Source organism: Epinephelus lanceolatus, chromosome 16, assembly GCF_041903045.1.
Source record: "Epinephelus lanceolatus isolate andai-2023 chromosome 16, ASM4190304v1, whole genome shotgun sequence".
Classification (NCBI taxonomy): Eukaryota; Metazoa; Chordata; class Actinopteri; order Perciformes; family Serranidae; genus Epinephelus; species Epinephelus lanceolatus.
Genome location: NC_135749.1, coordinates 30,079,449 through 30,101,264, shown reverse-complemented (window position 1 = coordinate 30,101,264; position 21,816 = coordinate 30,079,449). Strand labels below are relative to the sequence as shown.

General features: G+C 39.8%; 1 protein-coding gene across 1 annotated transcript; it reads left to right on the top strand.

The window, feature by feature from the left end:
• The first annotated feature begins 2,688 nt into the window (after nucleotides 1-2,688).
• On the top strand, nucleotides 2,689-20,042 carry LOC117263134 (glycogen synthase kinase-3 beta-like). Its single transcript, XM_033636299.2, has 11 exons — nucleotides 2,689-3,001; nucleotides 9,655-9,740; nucleotides 12,769-12,870; nucleotides 13,054-13,137; nucleotides 13,580-13,690; nucleotides 13,885-14,015; nucleotides 15,834-16,038; nucleotides 16,276-16,371; nucleotides 17,610-17,796; nucleotides 18,057-18,134; nucleotides 19,094-20,042. Exons 1-11 carry the CDS (start codon nucleotides 2,827-2,829, stop codon nucleotides 19,153-19,155), a joined length of 1,317 nt encoding a protein of 438 aa, XP_033492190.1. The 5' UTR covers nucleotides 2,689-2,826; the 3' UTR covers nucleotides 19,156-20,042.
• The last annotated feature ends 1,774 nt before the right edge of the window (nucleotides 20,043-21,816 follow it).

The window sequence follows — 21,816 nt, the reverse complement described above, 5'->3', positions numbered from 1 at the left end:
GGCAGAAGAAGAACCTGGACGATGATCATTGGATGGAAGATTCATATTCCAACTATAGGAAGACAGATAATAATAATGAATAAGGACAACAACAACATGACAAGCTTACCAACAGAGTGAAAAAGTAGAATTTTAACCAAACTTCTCTGAATCTCCCCGTGGATATAATGTTGCTTTCTCTCGTTATCGTTGCCGTGGAAATAACCAGTTTTACCGTGGCCTGTTTTTCTCTTGTGGCTCTATTGTGTTTCTTCTCCAGCATAAAAAAAAAATCGCAACAAAAAAAACAAAAAACTCTGGACAAAGAAGGGGACAAAATCAGTCTGTGCCCCCCCACTTTTAATTGTACCTGGGGCGGATCTCTCCCGCACCCCGTCACCCCCCTTCCCTCCTCTTCGTTTTCTCACCAGACACAGAAGTGGGGGAGCAGGGGCGTTTGTCGTTTTGTAAAAACGTTGAAATCAGGTGTTTGCACAATTTGTGCGGCCCTTCTCGCCGCAAGTTAAATCAGGAAAGTATTGTTTTTAGAGATTGTTTTAGTAGAAAAAATAATAACCTTGTTCCGTATGTTATCAACCACCTTATTCCTCCCCTTGCTCTCCCTGCTTTTCCTCTCCTTTCAACCCATCTCTCCTCAGTCCTCTCCTCATTACCTCCCTCGACCCCCCCTCAAGTGTTGTTAGAAAGTGCCCTTAAGCACTGGTCCCGGGTCAAGCGCTATGTAGCTCAGGATGGTTTTGGTTAGGGTTAGTTCAGGGAAAGCAGATCCTAGACCAGCCCTGGAGGGCAGTCTCTGGAGCCCTCCCCTCTTCCCTCTCTTCTCGACACTTTATCCTTTCCCGTCAAATGGTGCAATAGGACATATATTTTTTTTTTTTTGGAAATGGGTGGGTTATTTTGTTTTTGGGGGGAAGGCTCTGTGCCATAGATATTAAATCCAGTGCAGTCAGTCAGTGAGAGGAATGAGCTGTTGTGATACTGTCTTTAACTATGGTATAAAACAAAACAAAAAAGAATCACACAATTATTGTTATTGTTGAAGAGATAGAGAGTATAACTTACTAAAAGTCAAAGACAATTTTTGAATAGCACTTTTTGGCTCTTTGCTTCCTTGGTGAAGAGTGGGGGTAGTTATTATTATGGGTATCTCTTTTATTTCTCTGTATACAGTTGGATGTGTGAAAAAAAATATATATACCGGTATTTCCATATATGTGCATTTAGGTCTGTGTTTGGGTGTGTGTGTATGTTTTGGCACATGCAGGTAGTGTGTTAACACAACTAACCTCTTGTTCTTTCTCCACACAGCAACATTATCAATAGTATATTTTTCATTGTATTCTACATTCTATATTTACTCTAGAGACAGTATTTTTATAGTCACCATGACTATTTTGTCCGCCATCTTGACTGTTATCAAACCCAGTTGATTCAGGATATATATGAAATATATATTCAGGATATACAATATATAAATATATATATAAACACACACAGGTAATAGAGGACTGTCAATTCACATCTCTATGGGGTTAGGGCTGTAAAGTGTCCATCTGCATGCATGTGCAATCACATGCGGGCGTGCACACACCCACACAGACAAATGTGCATACACACACATGTATGCGTGTACACTGTATGATTGTGCTTAAAAATAAACTGTCCTTACTTTGGAGAAGGAATTTTAGGATGAGCGAGGTGAGTGTTATCTCATAAGCAGGCATGTTGACCATGTGCAATATTTCTAAACAACAACAAAAAAACTAAATATTGAAAATATTAAAGATCTAACACAATGTTGTATGTCCTTGAATTTATTTCACACTCTCTCACGTTTGTAAAGTTTTTATCAGTCCACAGGCAAAGGGTGCAAAGTTGACGCAAATTAATCCTCACTTGAACAAATTTGGCTGTAGACAAATGAACAGGATCCACAGATGCAGCCACTGGGCAAGTCCCCCAAATCCCTTGAACACACAGCATGCACTTCTCCAGCTGCCCTCTATCAAGCATCTCAGTGTTAAGAGTGCTTATTGGATTAGAGTAGCCTTTCAGATTCAGGTCATATTGGGTGAGAGGTGGGTTGAGGTGAGGGGACCTTGTCAGAGAGCCTTCCTTATCTGCAAAAACACTCTGTGGGAAGCCTTAAGTTATGACAACCTGCCCAATTCAAACCAAACAAGCCCTATGACTTTATCTGTGGATACTTTTGCCCAAACAAGACATATCACCCTTTTCATTAGTTATTTTTCAAAAGATTACATAAAAGCCTTTAGTTTTAAGCAAATCTTGTTGAAGTTTTAAACAATATCACAACAATGAACCTCCCAAGTGTCAGGCAAGTATTTCCTTTCCATTGTAATTTTACAATTAACAGTGCTAATTAGCAGGTTTCAAATATCTGTCTCATCTGTATTATAGAAACGATCTCTGTGCAAACTGCAGTTATCAAGGTAAAGTCAGTGATTTATTTAGGAATTTTATCTTAAAAAAATGTTGAGCATTTCATTTTTATTGCAGTATATACTGCTCTTTCTCTGGCCTACATCCACTGTTAAGTCATTTTAAATTTGTAGTTGTTTTGATTTGTGAACGCCTGTGCAGCAAACCTGAGCAACAGCTACTCCGAACTTCATCTCCCAGGTGGCATTGCGAGCGGTCTGTTTCTAGGTGTCTAGCAACAGCTATCAGCCCAGACAGCCGGCGGCAACGGGAGCGGTATTTCTCGGTGTGTCTTTCCACGATTATTCGCTGCCGGGTATTCATAATTAATAGTCACTTGGCTGAAAATAGTGGAAAAAACAACCCTGACCCCTGCACAGAGATATGAGCGGCAGCGGGCGGCCCAGGACCAGCTCGTTTGCTGAGCCGCCAGGTGTTCCAGGAACCGCCGCTGCGTCCACCGGATCAGCCGCTGCCGTGGGGAGCAGCACAGGAAAGTCCGGGGTCCCGCAGGCCTCCGGCAGCAGCTCGTCGGGATGCTCGAACCTTAAGCTTGCCAGTAAGTTCTAATTAGCCACCAGCTTTTTGTTGAGGTCTGTCTATATCATAAATATTATCCTGTGCTTTTATCTCAAAAATGTCTATCAGTGTTATGTATCACAACCCGGAGGAAAGTCGTTATTGCTCCTGTGTAGCGGTAACCAACTTGCTAGCATGCTAACTAGCTAGCCTGCTAACGTTAGCCACTTGTTTTGTATGTTACTAGTTCCCCGTCCGGCCGATAGATGTATTTAGCCTTACTGATATCAAACTAAGCATCTGCCTGGTCATCACTATAACCCAGTGTAACGTTAGGCTTTTTAACGAGTAATTTGATTTACTGATATTAAAATACAACATGAGGATCTGATTGATTTCACTGTGGTCAATATGAGCGAGCAGGAAAACGGGGCTCTGTTGTTCTTTGTGGCCAAGCCAGACCCTAATACCTAAGCTTGAGTGCTGCATTTAAGGATCTTTTTGCGGGTGTCGTTGAGAGTGTGGCATCAGCTATCAGTCTGGCTCGCCTGGAGAGGGGTCAGGGCGGAAAGTTGCCTTTTCACCAAGGTCACCTGTGGGGCAAAGGCTTAGCAGCAGGTGGCCGACGCCTGGAGGATGCAAGTGATGCATATCCAGCTCAAGAGCTGGGCTGTCTGCTGGGATGCCAAGGAGTAGGTTTCATCTGTCAGAGATGGAGTTATAGTATGCCTCTTTATCACCATAGTGACAGGTGTAAGCTGAGATCTGTGTGTTCATCCAAACCTTATCATCCATTAGCAGACAGTGGTGTGTGACTTTGATATTAGAGCCCAAATAGGGGGTCATCTGCAGTTCAAAGCAGTGTGACCCTTGTTTCTGGTTTTTCCTTTTGCAGCACTGTCTGAAGCCGTCAAAGCCACAAATGTTGCTGGTAAAGATACTCTTAGTGGATGATTGATGGATTTGTGGTCAGGTTTGCGAGACCTGGAGGCTATTTCAAGAGGCAGGATTAACCCAGTTAGCCAGTTACTTGTGAGAGAAAATGATGTGATTTGACACTTTGAATTACTGGTAAAATTAAACTTGGACATGGAACATTAAGGATGTTGTGTTGCCATACCAACCAGTGGTCTGTCATTATGAAAAACAGTGGAGGATGTTTGATGATGAAATGTTAATGGTCCTGTTTATATACATATATATATATATATATATATATATATATATATATATATATATATATATATATATGTATGTATGTATGTATGTATGTGTGTATATATATATGTATATATATGTGTATATATATAAATTCTCCTCATGCTGTAACTCTAAAGTGTGGTATTTTGGTACTTATAGTCTGGAAGTTAACTTCTTTTTTTGGTAACACAGTGTAAACCTAAACAAAAATATTTAACTGCTGATCAGCCACTTTATGGGCTGGAGTGGTTATATGTTTGTTACCCACCCATTTGTCGAGGTATTAGGTTGTAATGCGCAGACCCAGTAGATACACAGTGTCTGACACAATATAGCAGCTGGTGCAGATGTCACAAGGAGAAACTGACAAGCCCAGACATGAAGTGTCAGTGAAAGAGCCAATAAAGGGGTGGCAGTGCACTACCAGAATGACACTTAATGAACTATTGAAATGTGATGGCATTTTTCCTGGTATAGTTAATTAGGCACTGGTTTTATTCCACTTACTAAACGTCATGTCATCAATTGATCATTCCTTTAGGTGACACTTTTGGTGTTGGTCCACTAACAGTGAATCATTGTGTTCACAGAGTTTTTGGTATATTGTAAATGTATTACACCCAAGGGGATTTGAAAATAAGACTCAAGGCAGTAAATCAGAGAACTTCGCCACATCTCAGTGTAATTACCACGGCTGCTGTGACAGTGTCCGAGCAGTTGTTCCATTATTCACTGTCCATGGAGCAGCTCCAGGATTTGTCTCTGGATGACATCATCACCACATTCTGTCTCTCCACTGTCTGGCTTAATGAGAAATGTTCAAATTCACAAATTAAATTGAGCTATAAAATATTGGGGGGGAAACCGTCAGTGAGGTCGGATTTTCCCTTTAATGACACAATAATAACAATTGCTTTATGTAAATTTTACCTACTGTTTACTGAGAGGCATGATCATGATCCACTGGGAAGTGGTCATTGTGTTGACTCTGTTTTTGTGGCAGACTGTCACATGAGCACAGTAACTCCAGAACAATAGATAATTGATAGAAACCTCACACTTACACCAGAGGTTCTCCCTATAGAGCAGATGACCTGGTTTGCTTTTTGGAAGATCTTGCTGCATTAAACTGCATATTAATAAGGTAAATTTAATTCTTTTGAAGACACTTTGCTTTAATATATGGAGTTCATGTAAGTACAGTGTGTTTTTTGTGTATGAAGACATTAACATAGAAAATCTGCCATTTAATGCATAAGTCAGAATCGTTTGAATATTTCATTTGTGAATTTGGTGGACAGTGTGTATTCATGTGCTTCTTGTTGTAACATCTCTCCAAGACTTATCTGGGTTTAAGAGTACAAAATATATAGGCATGGATGTGACAAAGTTAAAAAAAAAAAACGGCATGTCTTTAAGGGACTTGAGTTTCCTTCTGTGAATGACAGGAAGCAGAGTGTGACACAAACAGTGAACTCCGACACAATGAAACAATGATAAAACAGACACACTGAGGAAGCCAGACTGAGGCATCGTCTTTATTAAGATAGATTATTGACCCCAGGGAAGTTTCAATCCTGTGAAAGTCGTTTTTTTCCATACTGTAAAAAAATGAATGGCAGTATAATGAGAGCCCTGATATCTTGAGGTGTACTGTACTATGCATCAGCAAGAAAAATGTAAGAGGAGGAGCAATGTGGACAGTTGGTATAAAGTATCCTTTAACCATCTGTCCTACTTTTAACCTGGAGCCCCATGGGAGTGTGTATTCATGAACCCAGTCATTGAGTTAAGAGAACCCAGTGACCCGGTCACTCTGCAGGCCTCACACTTTCAGCTGTAATAGATATCACCAGCTTGCCTATTGGATGACCACCACAGTTTTGTGGCTGAGGACAGTTTACTGTGCGTGTGTAGTTATGGACGCACAAGAGCACCAGGACATGCAGCTCTGGCTGTAAGAGGGCTATATCAATAAGTGCATTGTCTTGTTTGGTAAACAAAGCATTAAGTATGTGGACATGGTCAGGGTTACAGTGATACAGCACATTGACAGCTAGATGGCGAAAGGCTGCTTCATTATTTAAAGGTCCAGTGTGTGGAATTTAGGGCCGTCTATTTGCAAAAATAGAGTATAATGTTCATAACTATGTTTTCATTAGTTTATAATCATCTGAAAATAAAAGTTGTGTTTATCTTACCTTAGAATGAGCCATTTATATTTACATGGGGAGCAGGTCCTCTACCACTGAGTCCACTATGTTGTTACTACAGTAGCCAAGAAGGGGCAAACAAAACACTGGCTCTGAATAAGGTCATTAGCATTTTCGGCTTGGCCCCTGTAGTTCTCTGGCACTCTTGTCACATGGGAAAAGTTATATTGTGTTATACAGCTTAATTAGCCAGATTGTTTATGCTTTCGTCTGAAGTCAAACAAACATTTCAACTTCATTCATCTCTTTCTCTGCAACTGAAATATCTATTGTTGCACTCTGACGCTTCAAACTCTTTCAGGTCTTCACTTAAAAACAACAGCAACAACAAAAATGTCGACCTCCAAGCTCCTCTGATTCCCAGAACTTCCACTGTTCAATGCAATTTTCTCTTAATTTCTTTCAGCATCACCAGTTTAACTGCTTGTTCAACTCCTCTCGGCAATTGTATTTGGACTGCCACTTTTACTTCAGCTTTAACTGTTTCAGTGTTTTAAATATTTTTAAGGTCCAGTGTGTAGGATTTAGGGGGATATATTGCAGAAATGGAATATAATGTAATAAGTGTGTTTTCTTTAGCGTATAATCACCTGAAAATAAGAATCATTATGTTTTTGTTACCTTTGAATGAGCCATTATTATCTAGGGAGCAGGTCCTCTTCTACAGAGATCACCATCTTGCACTGCCATGTTTCTACAGCAGCCCAGAATGGACAAAACAAACACTGGCTCTAGAAAGGGCCATTTGTGTTTTGGCATCAGCCATCATACCTTACAGACCATCCGCAAAGAGTGTGTCAGAAAAACACAAATCTTTTTAACGTGAAAGCACTTTATTCAGTGTTTTTACCAGTTTAAATCATCCATAATCATCCATTTGTTTTGGAGAGGAAGACACCTCTGCAGATAGTTCGATTCCAGATGAAAACCTCCAGAACAATTAACACTAAAGAAATTCTAACCAGGAGAACTTTCAGCTAGTTGCAGTCTGCAAGCCTCGCTTAAACTCATAGGGAACCAGAGAACCCTGTACTATCTTTTTCTTTTTATTAAGATGTTTGGTTAGTCAGCCCATGTAGCTTTTTGGTACAAAGTGTTTTATCAGTACAATAGTGTATATTTATATATTGCACTGAGGCATATTTATTGATCGGTGACATGCAGAAAAAGAATACCACTATAGCTTTGGGCTTTTCCAATGAACATTGATGAGACAATGAACACACGACAACTGCCCCATAAAACTGGATGAGTTGAGTCGTCAGTCGCGAAGAAGTTGACTCGTATTTTGTCAGTCAGCCAGTTTAAGCAACTTGTGTCTATCGGCTCCTCGGACTACTTTTGAATCAGACGCTGGGACAGTCTCCTCTATTGCAATGATTTTATTGTAACATAGATGTTTTGACCACACTTGAGATGACAACATATGAACCATAAAGTTGGGTTTAAGGACTTAATCAAATGCCAAGGCATTACAAAGTGTTTTATGCTCCTTTGAGGCAGGATTTGTCAACTTGTGAAAGCTTCAGTGACATTTTTTCTTCACTCATCCTCTGAGGTAAAAATAAATGAGTAAAATGCTGCAAAGGTATGCAATAAAAGGTTTTATACCTGATATGTGTGCTTATGATATCAGCAGGGCTGCAGGTTGTTAAAAAGTCTTTTTTTTAAAAAAAAAAAAAATTTTTAGGGCATTTTGCCTTTATTGGACAGGACAGGTAAGCGTGAAAGGGGGAGAGAGAGAGGGGGGATGACATGCAGCAAAGGGCCACGGGCTGGATTCGAACCCGGGCCGCTGCAGCAACAGCCTTGTATATGGGGCACCTGCTCTACCACTAAGCCACCAACGCCCCAGGTTGTTAAAAAGTCTTAAAATCAGGGTTCCCACGACCATGGGAAACCTGGAAAAGTCATGGAACTAGCAATCTGGAAATCCGTTGGTTAAAAAAAAAACTTTTTTTTTTTTCTTCTTCCTTTCTACAATGTAAATTGCAGAATCTGTCTTGAGAGATTATGGAACTAGTAAAAAATAAGTCCCGGAATTTTGTTGTGTGTAATGAAATTATTCTGTGCATAACCTTCCATGTAATATAACACAACAGCATATTTATTCTCTGTAGTTAATGACACAACATAGCTCTAATATGATCTAATCTGATATGTTTGAAAAACACCAAGCAAGTGGGGCAAGGAAAAAAAGTTATCATGGGTCCTTGAAAAATCATGGAAAAGTTTTGAAATTGTATCCATGAAAATGCGTGGAAACCTTGTAAAATGTCTAAAATATACATTTACTGATAAAAGGCCTTAAAGTATGATTGTTTTAAATGCAGATTGGATGGGCCTTAAATGTCGTGAAGTCACATCACAGTGAGATTTTCCAGTGTTGGCGGGAAACATCCTATAGGAGAGAAACACTTTTTCACAGGGGAACAGACTTTGACATAACAACTCTATGTATGCACTATGCAGCACCCCTATTTTTGCCCCCTCTGTGCATTTAGATAATGCAATAAGTTTGCATTTTTAAACTAATGCATTGTTAGGCTGCCAGCTTGTCGGTTTATTTTTTCTGTGCTTAGAGCAGTAAGAACAGAGAGTATTATCAGTGTCATTGTATCTTACTGTTCATTTTGAACAGTAAACATCAATGTGTTTACTTACAAAGACTATATTACTTTTGGTGGGTATTTTCATGACAGGTTTGGCCTTTCAATTTCATTTAAAGTGAAAGTGAAAAGGTCTTAAACAGGATTAAATTTAACTTGTTTAAACCTGGAGACGCTCTGGGTATAACAAAATAATCCCCACATAAAAGTCTGTTATCACCTAAAACAGTTTATCAGGACAGAGAGAGTGGTCGGTCTATTTTTGGGTTCATTCCCAGTTTAATTAGTCACAGTGTCTTGAATATGAACTCTGCCATTCCTTTTTACTTCCTTGGAGGCTTTGTAAAGTTGACATCCATTCACTAGGCTGTCATTAACCTAAATATTCAGACAGCCAGCCGAGAGACGGCCCAGATGTGAAGGCAAGCCGCAGCGAGTGTCCTGGGTTGAATGTCAGGGCTATCGCTGTGGTTATGTTGTGAAGTGGTTTCATATTGTTACCTCTTGTAGTAAGGAGCCAGAGGGACCACATTTTAATCCTATTCATACCTAAAATTTTAGCACAATAATGCAAATTAACAGATTACCTGCTCTTATGTCTTCTGAATCATAACACTATATTCTTATATCCCCTTGGCCTCATGTTTACCCTGTTTCTGCTTGTTTCCTAGGAGACAGCGGGAAGGTGACTACAGTTGTGGCCACACCAGGTCAGGGACCGGACCGCCCACAGGAAGTTTCTTACACTGACATAAAGGTGAGCAAGCAACTAAAACCAAAACCTCACAGTGACATCGGACGAAGCTCCGTCCTTTCATATGTAAAAGTACAACTTTATCACCTTCTACAACTGGAACTAAGACTTTTATCACCTCATTACACACAATGACAGCAGTATATCTGGCTGAACTCGATAAGGTAGTTGATCAATACCAGTGGCTACACAATTACTTTGCCAGTTGCTGATATTTATGGCACTCAGTGCTGACTTTATAGCCTTCTTTCTGTAATCTGTTTTCCTCTGCTATCTTGTCTTTGATCTGGAAATGTGACATAATTGTTTCGGTTTGAGGCTAATGACATTACACGGAATGAGATTGGTGTTAAGCTTTGTTTGCACCTTTGCAAGTCCTTGTGGTAGTTTCCTTTGATCACCTCTAAGATTGCTTTATGTCTCTTTAATAGTGTGTTAACGTACATTTGTCAAACTTTATATCTCAAAGTTAATGGTGTAATTATACCGGCTTATGAGAAATATTTCACTTTTTCACTGTCTGCCGCAGCAGTTAAAGGTTATCAAGGTGTCATATAAAACTGTGCTGAAATATTTCAGTTGTACTGTAAGATTTGTTTTAATAACTATGAGGATAAAACTGTGATTATGATCATCTATCATTGTGCATTAATTGCCATTTTAGTTATAATTTTACAGCTGAAATTCATTTAGGACTTATTAGGGCTGGGCGATATGGCCTAAAAAAAAATCTCAGATTTTTTCACAAAAAATCCGATTCACGATTTAAATCGATTTTTTCCCCTCCTAGTTAAAAGATATGTATATATTTGCGGCCTGGCAGCACATACCTGGGGTTCAAAGCTTTCAGCATGCGAATAAACCCCAGCTTTTTCACGGTAGCCTATATATGGGCATCTCTTGCAATATACATTGCAACTGCATCTGTGATCGCTTTCCACCGGACTCCTTTCTTATCATACGGCAGTGTTTCCCCTACCATTATATTGGATCACAACAGAAGTCATTTAAGGTTACCTTTCCTATAGAACAGGTCTATATCTTGTCCTTTTATTAAACAAACTAAATAGCCTTATGTTACAGGCTGAGCCTGATGTGTGTGACTTGTGTGTGTGTGTGTGTGTGTGTGTGTGTGTGTGTGTGTGTGTGTGTGTGTGTGGAGCTGTGTATGTGTGTAGTTGATGTAGGAGGTATGAGACGTTAGTGCGCCAGGTGTGGTGTGTGACGTCAGACGGATGCGCCCCAGGAAGAAAGTGAGGCTTGTGCTATGTTGTTTACATCGAGCAGCCACAGTGAAGAAGCCTATGCAGTTCTGCATGCTGTTTTTGAGTTATTTCCCTCTATGTTAAAGTCAGACACTGATGAGAGAGGCTGTGCATCATCCCTGCAGTGCTGAAAATAAAGTGCCGTTCTTTAACGCTGACGAAGTCCCGTTATTTATGTGTTGTTGCCACAACGAGCTAACACAAGCTAAAGGAGCTAATGGTCTTCGGAGGTCCCTTTACTACGGTTCGGGGGTCTGCCAGCTTGGCGTTTGTAACACTTATTCATCTTATTTACACAACAGCATGTCATTTATGTCCCTACACGGTGCGCATCTAAAATCCTCCTCTGCTCTCTGTGTCGCGCACAGCGGAGTTAGGCCCTGATGCGCACACACACACACACAGACACAGACATAGGTGTGCACACAAAAGCGCTGAAGAACTCGTTCCCTTTCTTGAGAAGGAGTTCTTCCCCGCTCGCTGCCATGTTGTTTGTGTATCAAGCGCAAGGGGGGGAGGGGAGAGCCCACTCTGAACTACCGGAGCCCAGCGTGGAGCGGTGGTGGCGGATTTTAAATAGAAACTCGATTTTCATTAAAACAAATCAGCCTAAACTGCAAATTCGAATTAATCAATTTTATCGATTTATCACCCAGCCCTAGGACTTATCAGTTACAACGACTTATAATATACAGATGTTTAGATACGATTTGAATGAGATCTATTGGTCTCTAAAGTTTAACCAAGCTAATCAAAAAAGTAACTGTTGCTGTTGTTCGGACCCATTATTTTTTGATGCAAGTCTAGTGTTAGTAAAACCACAAATAAGTGAAAAATAAACATTTAAAATTAAGATATTTATCCTGTTTGCTGTGTGTTTTTGTAAAGTAAAGTAAATCTGGTTTCTTGGTGCACTCACTGAATAAGGAGGATTAAGCATAAACCTGTCTTTGCTTTGCATTGATGAACACGGCTCTTAGGAAAACACAGGAAGGACAGACTCTTCCCCCAAAACCAATATTACAATTTGTTCCTGACCTACTTTACACCATAGACTATATATAAAGATGGACGATGCAGCTTTACTTCCTCAGGATTTATAAAGTGAAGCCAAAATATCCTGGATACAAGAACTGCCATCCTGCGCTGGTGACATCATTTGGAACCGGAGTCTGCACAGTAGTGACCTCCATGGTATCAAGTTCTCACACATACTATTGTCCAACCAATTGCGAGCAGCGCCATTGATCATGAGCATACTAGTTGTATGTCATAACATCAAACTCCTGTGTTATATTATCAAATGACTAATTAAAACCAAATTTATCAGAAAGATTAACACTTAAAACATACATCAGTGTGATAGAACTAAATAAAAAAATGAAAACCATCATTGGGAATAATTTATTTGACGTGTATTTTGATGTTTTATTCTGGCCCATGTCCCATCTGTTCACATGAAGGGGGCGGTGTTCATGACCTATAGTGCCGCCAGCCACTAGGGAGTGATCAAGGTGTTATGGGGAGCTGTCATGCTGCCCATCTGTATACAGTCATTGTTTTAAACAGGTTGCACCATGTTAGACACTGAAAATAAACATAAAGTGGGAAGTTGTAGCTGGACCGACTCAGATCAGTTAGTTATATCAGCAGTCAGAAACAACAGCCTCATAAATCATATCTGTATGTGCACCTCACCTGATGAACTGTCATTGATTTCTTCAGTCCAGCATCTCACTGTTTCTTCCTCTGTGAAAACCTCGCAGGTGATTGGCAATGGGTCGTTTGGTGTGGTGTACCAAGCTCGCCTCATCGACAGCCAGGAGATGGTGGCCATTAAGAAAGTTCTGCAGGATAAGAGGTTCAAGGTAGGGCTATAATATACTAACTCTCCACATATTCTTTTTCTCTTTCCATTTCCTTTCAGACTTTGTCTTCCAAGCATTTTGTTTTGCTTGTTTGTCAGACAATACATTTAAAACATTCAAGTTCTCATGCCTGGTTTGTTTTCTAGCTTTCCTACCTTCACTCATGTTTTCTTGTCTTTGCAGAATCGGGAACTACAGATCATGAGGAAGCTGGATCACTGCAACATTGTCAGACTACGTTACTTCTTCTACTCCAGTGGAGAGAAGGTACAGCTCATGTTCTTTTTTCATTTGTTCTTGCAGAAAAATCTAATTCTGTTTTCTGGTCACATAAACATTTGGCACGTCACCATGGTCACACACACTTCTCTCACGGCATCACAGTTTCACTTAAAATGCACATTAAACATAAAATTACTCAGATGTTGTTTAAAAAGAAATACCCCAGCCTTTTAAAAAGGGAAGCAATCCATTTCTTGGACTGATAAATATAGGAACACTTTTGAGAAGTAAATTCTGTTTATGTGGTCCTTTTATTTTTAAACAATAATAGAAAAATATTTGACTTGTGAATCAACAGCCTAGGCAGGCAGTTTGTCATTTATGTATTCCTATAACATTGGTACTTATAACATTGGGCAGGGGTTTCAAACTCAAAACATAAAAATTTTAAACTTAAGTGATCTCTCTTTCTCTCTGTGCTGTATAGAAAGATGAAGTGTATCTCAACCTGGTGCTGGACTTTGTCCCTGAGACGGTCTACAGGGTTGCCAGGCATTTTAACAAGGCCAAGAGCATCATTCCTATCATATATGTGAAGGTAATTTTATCCTTTTCCCACGAGACATTTCTGTGTTGTTTAATTACTGTAATGTTCGTAAAGGTTTTTGGAAATTGTTGTTCTTTAACATTTCACAAAAAGGCACCTTTATTTACACAATGATTCAAAACGCAATATCTTTTTGGTTGCCTCCATTTAAACAGAGTGCTGTTCTAATGTTGTGCCCTCCTCAGGTGTACATGTACCAGTTGTTTCGCAGTCTGGCTTACATCCATTCCCAGGGCGTGTGTCACAGAGACATCAAGCCTCAAAACCTGCTCGTCGACCCAGAAACTGCCATCCTCAAGCTGTGTGACTTTGGCAGGTGAGCTGCGTGAACAGATGGAAGAAGGATTTTAACATCAGCAAAATTTAGAGATGCAGCAAGTTTTTATGTGCAGAAAGAACAGAATTAAACAGATCTGTATCTAAACTCCCATGGGGTATTTAGTGTGTGACATTCCAGATAACATGTAACTGTTTAGGCTGGATTTAACAATTATAAGCAGCCCAGTGGCATTATGGGACTGTATACAATGTGGTAGACCTACCTCTTAATCCTGACCACGTTTGGTGGGACATTTAACACTGGCAGACAAAATTTTCTGTAATCTCACCATTGTCATTTATTTTGATTAAAAGCCACGGAAAACACATTGAGGGAGAACCCTCATTTTCTGTGGTGCCGAGGTACATACAACATACACAACTTAAATCCAATAGTAATACAAGAAATATACTTTTTTTTTTCAATGTAAAACCAAATAAACAAACAAAAACTAAAAACAACAACAGATACAGTCAATAAGGTTACCAATTAAACCTTGAAATTATCTCTGCAGTGTTAGTGAAGTCAGATGAAATCATCTGTAGGGTGAGCCATGTCTGTAAGTGGGTACAGTGGCTACTAGCATTCCAAGAAAGCATGGCTAAGAGATAGGGGGTGAAGGTTTCGTAGAAGAGCTTTATAAATAATGAAAATAAATACTGATCCCTCCTCACTGAAAGAGCAGGCAAGCCAGTTTTTTTAAACTAGGCGATGGTGTGTCCCATAAATATCTTCAGTGATGAATCTTAAGGCTGTGTAATATACTGCAGCGTTTCCCACAGACAATTTGCGTCAGTGAACGCAGTGCAGGCAGAGCTCTCCTATGAGTTTTGTTTTTTTTTTTTTCCTCAGCAGCACTTAATGATTTGTGGGATGGATAACTGATCTTTCGAGCCATTCAGAGCTGATCTGATCAGATCAATGGAGAGGAGCAACTGCTACAGAGGCCAGTTAGAACCCAGCAGAATGAACAATTTAGTTTCACTGTCAGTGCACTTGATGTTCTGCTGCTCCATCTATGCCAAGAGTGCACTCTGCATTGAGACAGTGTGGTGCTATAAATAACCAAGCACTACATGTATTTCAACAACGATCCTAATGAATAGTCCATCCTAAAAAAAAATAGGAAATCTATTAGTGGCAGCAGATGTTTTGACAGGGCGGGCCGCCACAAATTAATAAATGTGTGAGAAACCCTGTACTGAATGTAAAGGTTGGAGAGTGGAACTGGACGCCTGCCCATAAATAACACCCCCATAGTCCAATACAGAGATAAGATCGCTTCAACATGATTGCTTTCAACTTTGACTGCAGCACGTCGGTATAGACTTAAAAGTAAGTTTTTCATCAACCCAAATGCCAAGATATTTTCAATGATGCACTCTTTCTGTTATGGTATTTCTAGCAGAACAAATTTCAGAACTACCATAGTCAGTATTTCTTGCATTCAAAAATAAAATCTATTTTGTTTTTGCATAGTTTAGGGCCAGTTTCAGATTGTGGAGGTGCTTTTGAAGGTGGTGAAATGATAGCTGTAGATTTAGAGTGGCGTCATGAATAGAGTCTGAGCAGGAATAAAGGACAGTGTCATCTGCGAAAAAATGGAAATTACACTTGTACAATGAAGAGGTTATATTAATATTATAACTAGTGACTGAAGGACTGGCCCAAGGACAGAACCCTGAGGAACTCCATACTCCCCAGTTCTTAATAATTATTTCCTTCACAACAGTTAACACTCTTTATCCTCTTTCAACTGAGTCATTCTTTGCAGTAATCATTATAACATAAATTAAACTTCTTGTGTTTCCCCAGTGCCAAGCAGCTGGTCCGTGGTGAACCCAACGTGTCGTATATCTGCTCACGGTACTATCGTGCCCCTGAGCTCATTTTTGGTGCCACAGACTACACGGCAAACATTGACATCTGGTCAGCAGGCTGCGTACTGGCTGAGCTGCTGCTCGGACAGCCCATATTCCCTGGCGACAGTGGGGTGGACCAGCTCGTAGAGATTATCAAGGTGAGTGTGTTTAATAGGCATGTGTGTGCTACTGCATTGATGGTAGGACCACTTGTAATTCTTGTTTTCAGTGGAGGTTATCTCTGTAGGACATTAACTTGGTTTGTGCATGCGAGGATGCTCATTCATCATTTTGTATTGGGATCATAAAAGACTCAGATTCACAGTCAGTCACACACCTACATGACATGCATGTCTACAGAATACTGCTCATGCTCTTCCTACAACTGTTCTCAGGTGCTAGGAACCCCAACAAGGGAACAAATCCGAGAGATGAACCCAAACTACACAGAATTCAAGTTTCCTCAGATCAAAGCTCATCCATGGACCAAGGTGAGTAAACACCAGCAGGGCAGTCGGTATTCACCAAGTCTATCTGGAAAGGCATGTAGAATGAATCCATGTGTCTCTGGCCCTGTTTACACCTGGTGTAACATGCATTTTAGGTGATCAGATCACAGGTGGACAGTTTGCGGTCCATTTCACAGGCCTGTGCTACGATCTCTCATGGTAGTATAAACAAGGTTTTACACAAGTTAGACCCACGCTGAAGGACCATATACAGCCACTATCCTCCTGGTAATAAGTCAGTTCTATGAGCTAACAAAGCAGCAGCTGTGAAGCAGTCCCAATGAACTCACATGGACTCTGAAACGGCTTGACTCTTTCATTAAAGCTGTGAATAACCATGTGATGCTAACAGTTAGCCCTGTCAATACTTGTGTGTGTGTGTGTGCAGGCAGACTCTTACCAACGGATTCCTGCGCTGAGCTCACTCTCCCGCAGCAGAATGTACTTATGTACGTGTTATTTGCATATAGAACAAAGTTGTCACTAGTTGTCATTAGAGAGACACATGAAGATGTATTCTAATGCCAGATATGAACAGACAGGCTTCAAGCCCACTTGTGAGTATATCACCCAAGATGCATGGTGTAAGCAGGCTCAATGGAATTGGGAAAGAAAATCTGTAAATATGGAGAAATTGCTCAGAGGTAAATGTCATTTATTACTGTTATTTTACTTTTGATTTCTGTGACATTCTACATATGGTGTGAGACGTCCATATACATACAAAGGTGTTTGGGCCAATCCAGCTTACAAGAGGAAAAGAAGAGAATACCTGTGGATGTGCTGTTGCCCACACGGTCTATTTAAATCTGCAAGTCGAGGTGCTTCAGTGCCCTCCTTCTGCAAGTCGATTAACCCTGTGACACCTTAAGAGCACAGAAACAACGTAAAACCAAGAGAAGTGGCCCTTTAACATTTACTACAAAGCGGATAGCTTTCTACTCCAAAAACTGCGAGCAGTGGCTTTTTTTAGATGCAGAACTCCTCTGTATGGGTTGTCTTTCTTTTTAAGGCCCTACATTTACCACATGGACTGGAATAAAATACTAATAAATACTCAAACAGTATTAAGTGTAAATTTAGTGAGCCAATGTCCTTCATATAAATGATACTTTGTGTTTTTGTCTTGTAGAATTTGACAAAACCTGCAGAGTGCTTTACTTTGATGATAGAAATTGTCTATTGTGGAAGAGATTGGCTCAAAATCATGTTTTCCTCAGGTGTTTAAACCTCGCACTCCTCCCGAGGCCATTGCTCTTTGCTCCCGGCTGCTGGAGTACACGCCGGCCTCACGGTTTTCCCCACTAGAGGCCTGTTCGCACGCCTTCTTCGACGAGCTTCGACAGCCGAACACACGACTGCCCAGCGGCCGAGAACTGCCGATGCTCTTCAACTTCAGCACCACAGGTACACACATATTCAAGCACACTTATCTTAAAGGTTTTGAATTAATTTCAGCACCAAATCGATCTGTTGTGTTTGTTCAAATCAGCACCATCTGTTCAGCTAAATACAATCAGGTGGTGTTTCTTGGTTTGTTTTGGGCCAACGCTGCGACCTCAGAGGAGGTGCAATTAATTCAGCATACACTATCCTATTGTTGTGTGATGCTGTCCTCTTGATATATGACTCATCTTCAGAAAAAAACTCCTCTTTATTTTCCGCAGAGCTGTCCATCCAGCCCCAGCTGAACTCAACCCTCATTCCTCCTCACGCTCGCTCACATACAGCTGCTTCCGCCCACGGTAGGAAACTCTTATGTTAATGTTATTGTCATTTTCTAGATTGTAAATTTTAATCCCATGGTTTTGTGATGTCTGAAAAAATGTGTTTAAGTAATGTGCAAAATCAGTACCTAAAAAAAATCCCAAGACATCACGAGTAACAATTGTTTTTACACAGGTATTTAGATTTTATTATGTACTCATTTTTAATTAGCTAGTGAATGGAATCATTTTATTTTTATTTCTATTGTATTTATTTTAGTTTTGGTTCTGACAGACCTCCAGGATTATTCTGGCTTGGAACATGTGTATCGAAAAATAATTTTAAATGCCTTTTTTAGCAATGTGAAACTTTTCTGTGAATTTCATGGAATGAATATATAATTCTGATTTGATCCCTACACATCCTTCCACTAATTACACAGCAAATGACCAAAGATATGCAGCAAGTTATTTGACATAAAAGAGTGGTTTTACATATTTAATTTTAAAGTGATTTTTAACTGTAACTACATATTTTTGTTGTAACCAGAGTAATGGGTGTATTGTGACACAAGATGGCAGTATTAGATATGAAATATTTGTCTCTTATGCAGACATGACAGATTTCAGAGTGCCCACATTGTCCAATATAAAAACATACTTAATATGAACTGTATTGGCTTGAAAATAAGGACACCTTGATTATGATTATGACCCCTTTTCCAACAACTATTTTTTGGAAAGATGGACAACACCTCTAGTGTCCGTTAGTCCCAAGATAAGTTGGTTCTCATAGTTGAAGCATTTTCTCCAATTCATGTACCACTGTCAGGATAGAGCAACAGTTTAATCAAATATGACAGAAGATTATTTTTTATGAAAGTTACCTACTGTAGCTTTAAGGCTCATAATGTGTAATACTTAATATAATATTACCTTTAAGTGCTGGACTTTGAATTTACGACTGACTGTTTTCTGTTTCCTGTTGTGTCCTTTAGATGGTACCGGTTCAGATTCATCTCAACACAGTTCAGTACCAGGATCTCTTAACAGCATCTGAAGCAGCCTCTCACCTGCCTGCCTGCCAGCCTCACCTTTATCTCAGACACACGCACACACACACACTACCGCTTTCCTCCATGCTGCTTGCTCTCCTCTTCGATGATCTGTTTTTGTACAGCAAATGCGTTGAACAAACTAAACATTAGTTCTTTAGCTGCCAGGGTTGAAACTACGGCAGGTGATTGTTGAACACACACACACACACAGAGTCGTCTCGCTGCTGCTCGGTTGGTCAGTGAAGGTTCAATAGTTGGGGCTGGTCCTCTGTAATATAACCTTTTTATTAAATCAACATTTTTTTTCTTCTTCTTTATATTTGTGTTTATTTATTTGACTAATTGAAAGCATCGTATGGTCACAAAAACATTTAGTCCTTCGATTTTTTTTCCACTTCAGATTATTTTTTTATATTCTTCAGTGTTTCTGCATCCCTGTTAGTGAGGGGTGAACTGTACACTGCCTGACCAGAAGATCAGAACTGGCCTCAAACTGGTCCATCAGGGTAAAGGATGTTTTATTCAACTCAGGGCGGGAGAGCGGATGCAGGGACTGATAAATTCCTAAATCCTCCAGCCACATTGTTTCACCAATCCAGCCTGATGTTTAGGTTTAAATTAAACTTCCTCATCTTGATATTTACCTGCTTATATGGCGGGTAGAGTAGAAAACCTCATCAGCACCAGGTAGCAGTTATCAGTGTTTGGTTGGAGGTGTACTGGATTGCCCCTTATGTGAATCGTTCAGTGGCTGCATTTATACAGACTGGACTGGAAATAACTACACTCCACCAGTCACCGCGTCTCGTATCCATTTGTTTCCTGTTTTAGAGAGTTTTGTCTCGAAAAAGAGGGAAAAAATCCTCAAAGAAACAGTTCCCCTACATGCCCACTGTTGTAGTTTAAATATGGGTAAACCCTTCATGCGTTTAGGTTTTTTTTTTTTTATCGTTTTCACATTCAGGAGGGCAGAGCTGTTAATTTATTGGAAAGACGTTATTTCCAGAGGAAAAAATCCTCAACTCCTGCTCTTGTTCGTCACCTGGAAAATTAGTGTAGACCTGTAAATGTCCAGTTGTAAAGAAAGTGTGAATGTGCTGCTCAGCAAAAGCAGATATAGAAAATGAGCCTTTTGAAATCAAGCAAACAAATTAGAACCATAGTAGTGCGAATAGTAGTTTGTTACTGGAAGCTGCACCTTGCGCTGCTTGTTCTCTGTCCTGCCACCTAGTTAGTTGTATTCACTTAATGATCAAATGAAAACCAGCAGTGGTCTGGATACCTCTGTCCTAGATCATTGCAACAATAGAAAACAGATATTGGAGCTCTTCTAATAAACTAGAGATGACGACATCAATTCCGCTTAAAGAAGTTGTCACCATAATTTCTTTCCTGAACGAAATAACCAAATTTACGCCCCTATTCAAACACCCAAAGAAAAAGAAACCTGAAAGCCATCACGGGTTTCACTTGTCCTAAATAGTGTTAGTGAGTGGTGGAAACGGCTGATTCAGAAATTACTTAAAGGGACAATTTACCCTAAAATCAATAATACCTTTCTTTCCTCTTACCTGTAGTGCTGTTTATACGTCTTGACTGCTTGGCGTGTTACAAAGTGTTGGAGATATCAGGTGTAGAGATATCTGCCTTCTCTCCAATGTAATATATATTTTCTACCAAACTACACCTGACAATGATATCACCGTGCAGAACTGAGCATTTAATGGTAGCTCACCTAGCACCACTGAGCCAGCTAACAAAGCTAACAGCTAACTAGTACCATTGTATTGGAGAGAAGGCAGACATCTCTATGGCCGATATCCCCAACACTCAGCAACTCACACCAAAACAATCTAGATTGATAAATAGCACTACAGGTAAGAGGAAAAATATTTTGTTTTTTTTCTTTGGGGTGAACTGACCCTTATAAAATGAATGAATAAAAAAGATTATTCTTCTGTTTTTCATTTTGAGCTTTCAAAATGAAAAAAAACCCTTACATTGCGATCATGACGTGGTTAATGATAAGAAGTGAAAACTTTTGTATTAGAGCAAATGCTGTTGCTTTTAAAAAAGCCTGAAATTGTTTTAAGATAAATGATGCATTTTAAAGTTTTGAAAAGTATTTAAATGTGGTAAATATAGTTACTTGATGGCTTCCCTTTACAATTCCCCCAAACTGTCTGTTGACATGTATTCATACAGGAAACAGTAGGCTGGTTTTAGTGGTCTTAAACTCTGTTTTAATGTCACAATAATTTACAGATGTCTCTAAAAGAAAAACCTGTAAAATGCTCTGAAAAATATTGGCAGACTCAACACAAATGCTGTCCAGTCAAAAAGTCACTTTGGGTGGGGTTCCCCTTCAGCTCAAAGATCTCCCTTGTCCTGTTGTTAGTGTAGAAGAAAATACTTTCTTACTCCAAGAGCAGAGTGAATGTTGGTCCTCTTGTTGATTAAATGCAGCAGACGGAAAAATGTAATGCTTTATTAAACTTGGTGGGGGGGGGGGTAACGTCATGTAAATTTATTTATTTATTTGTTTTTGTGATGAGAGTTGGATGTCCGTTACTTTAAGAGGGCTTTGAAATTGTTGAAGCTTCTTTAGGAAACTTCCATCAGTGGAAATGAGTGAAAAGTAGTGATGGCCAAATGAAGCCTCA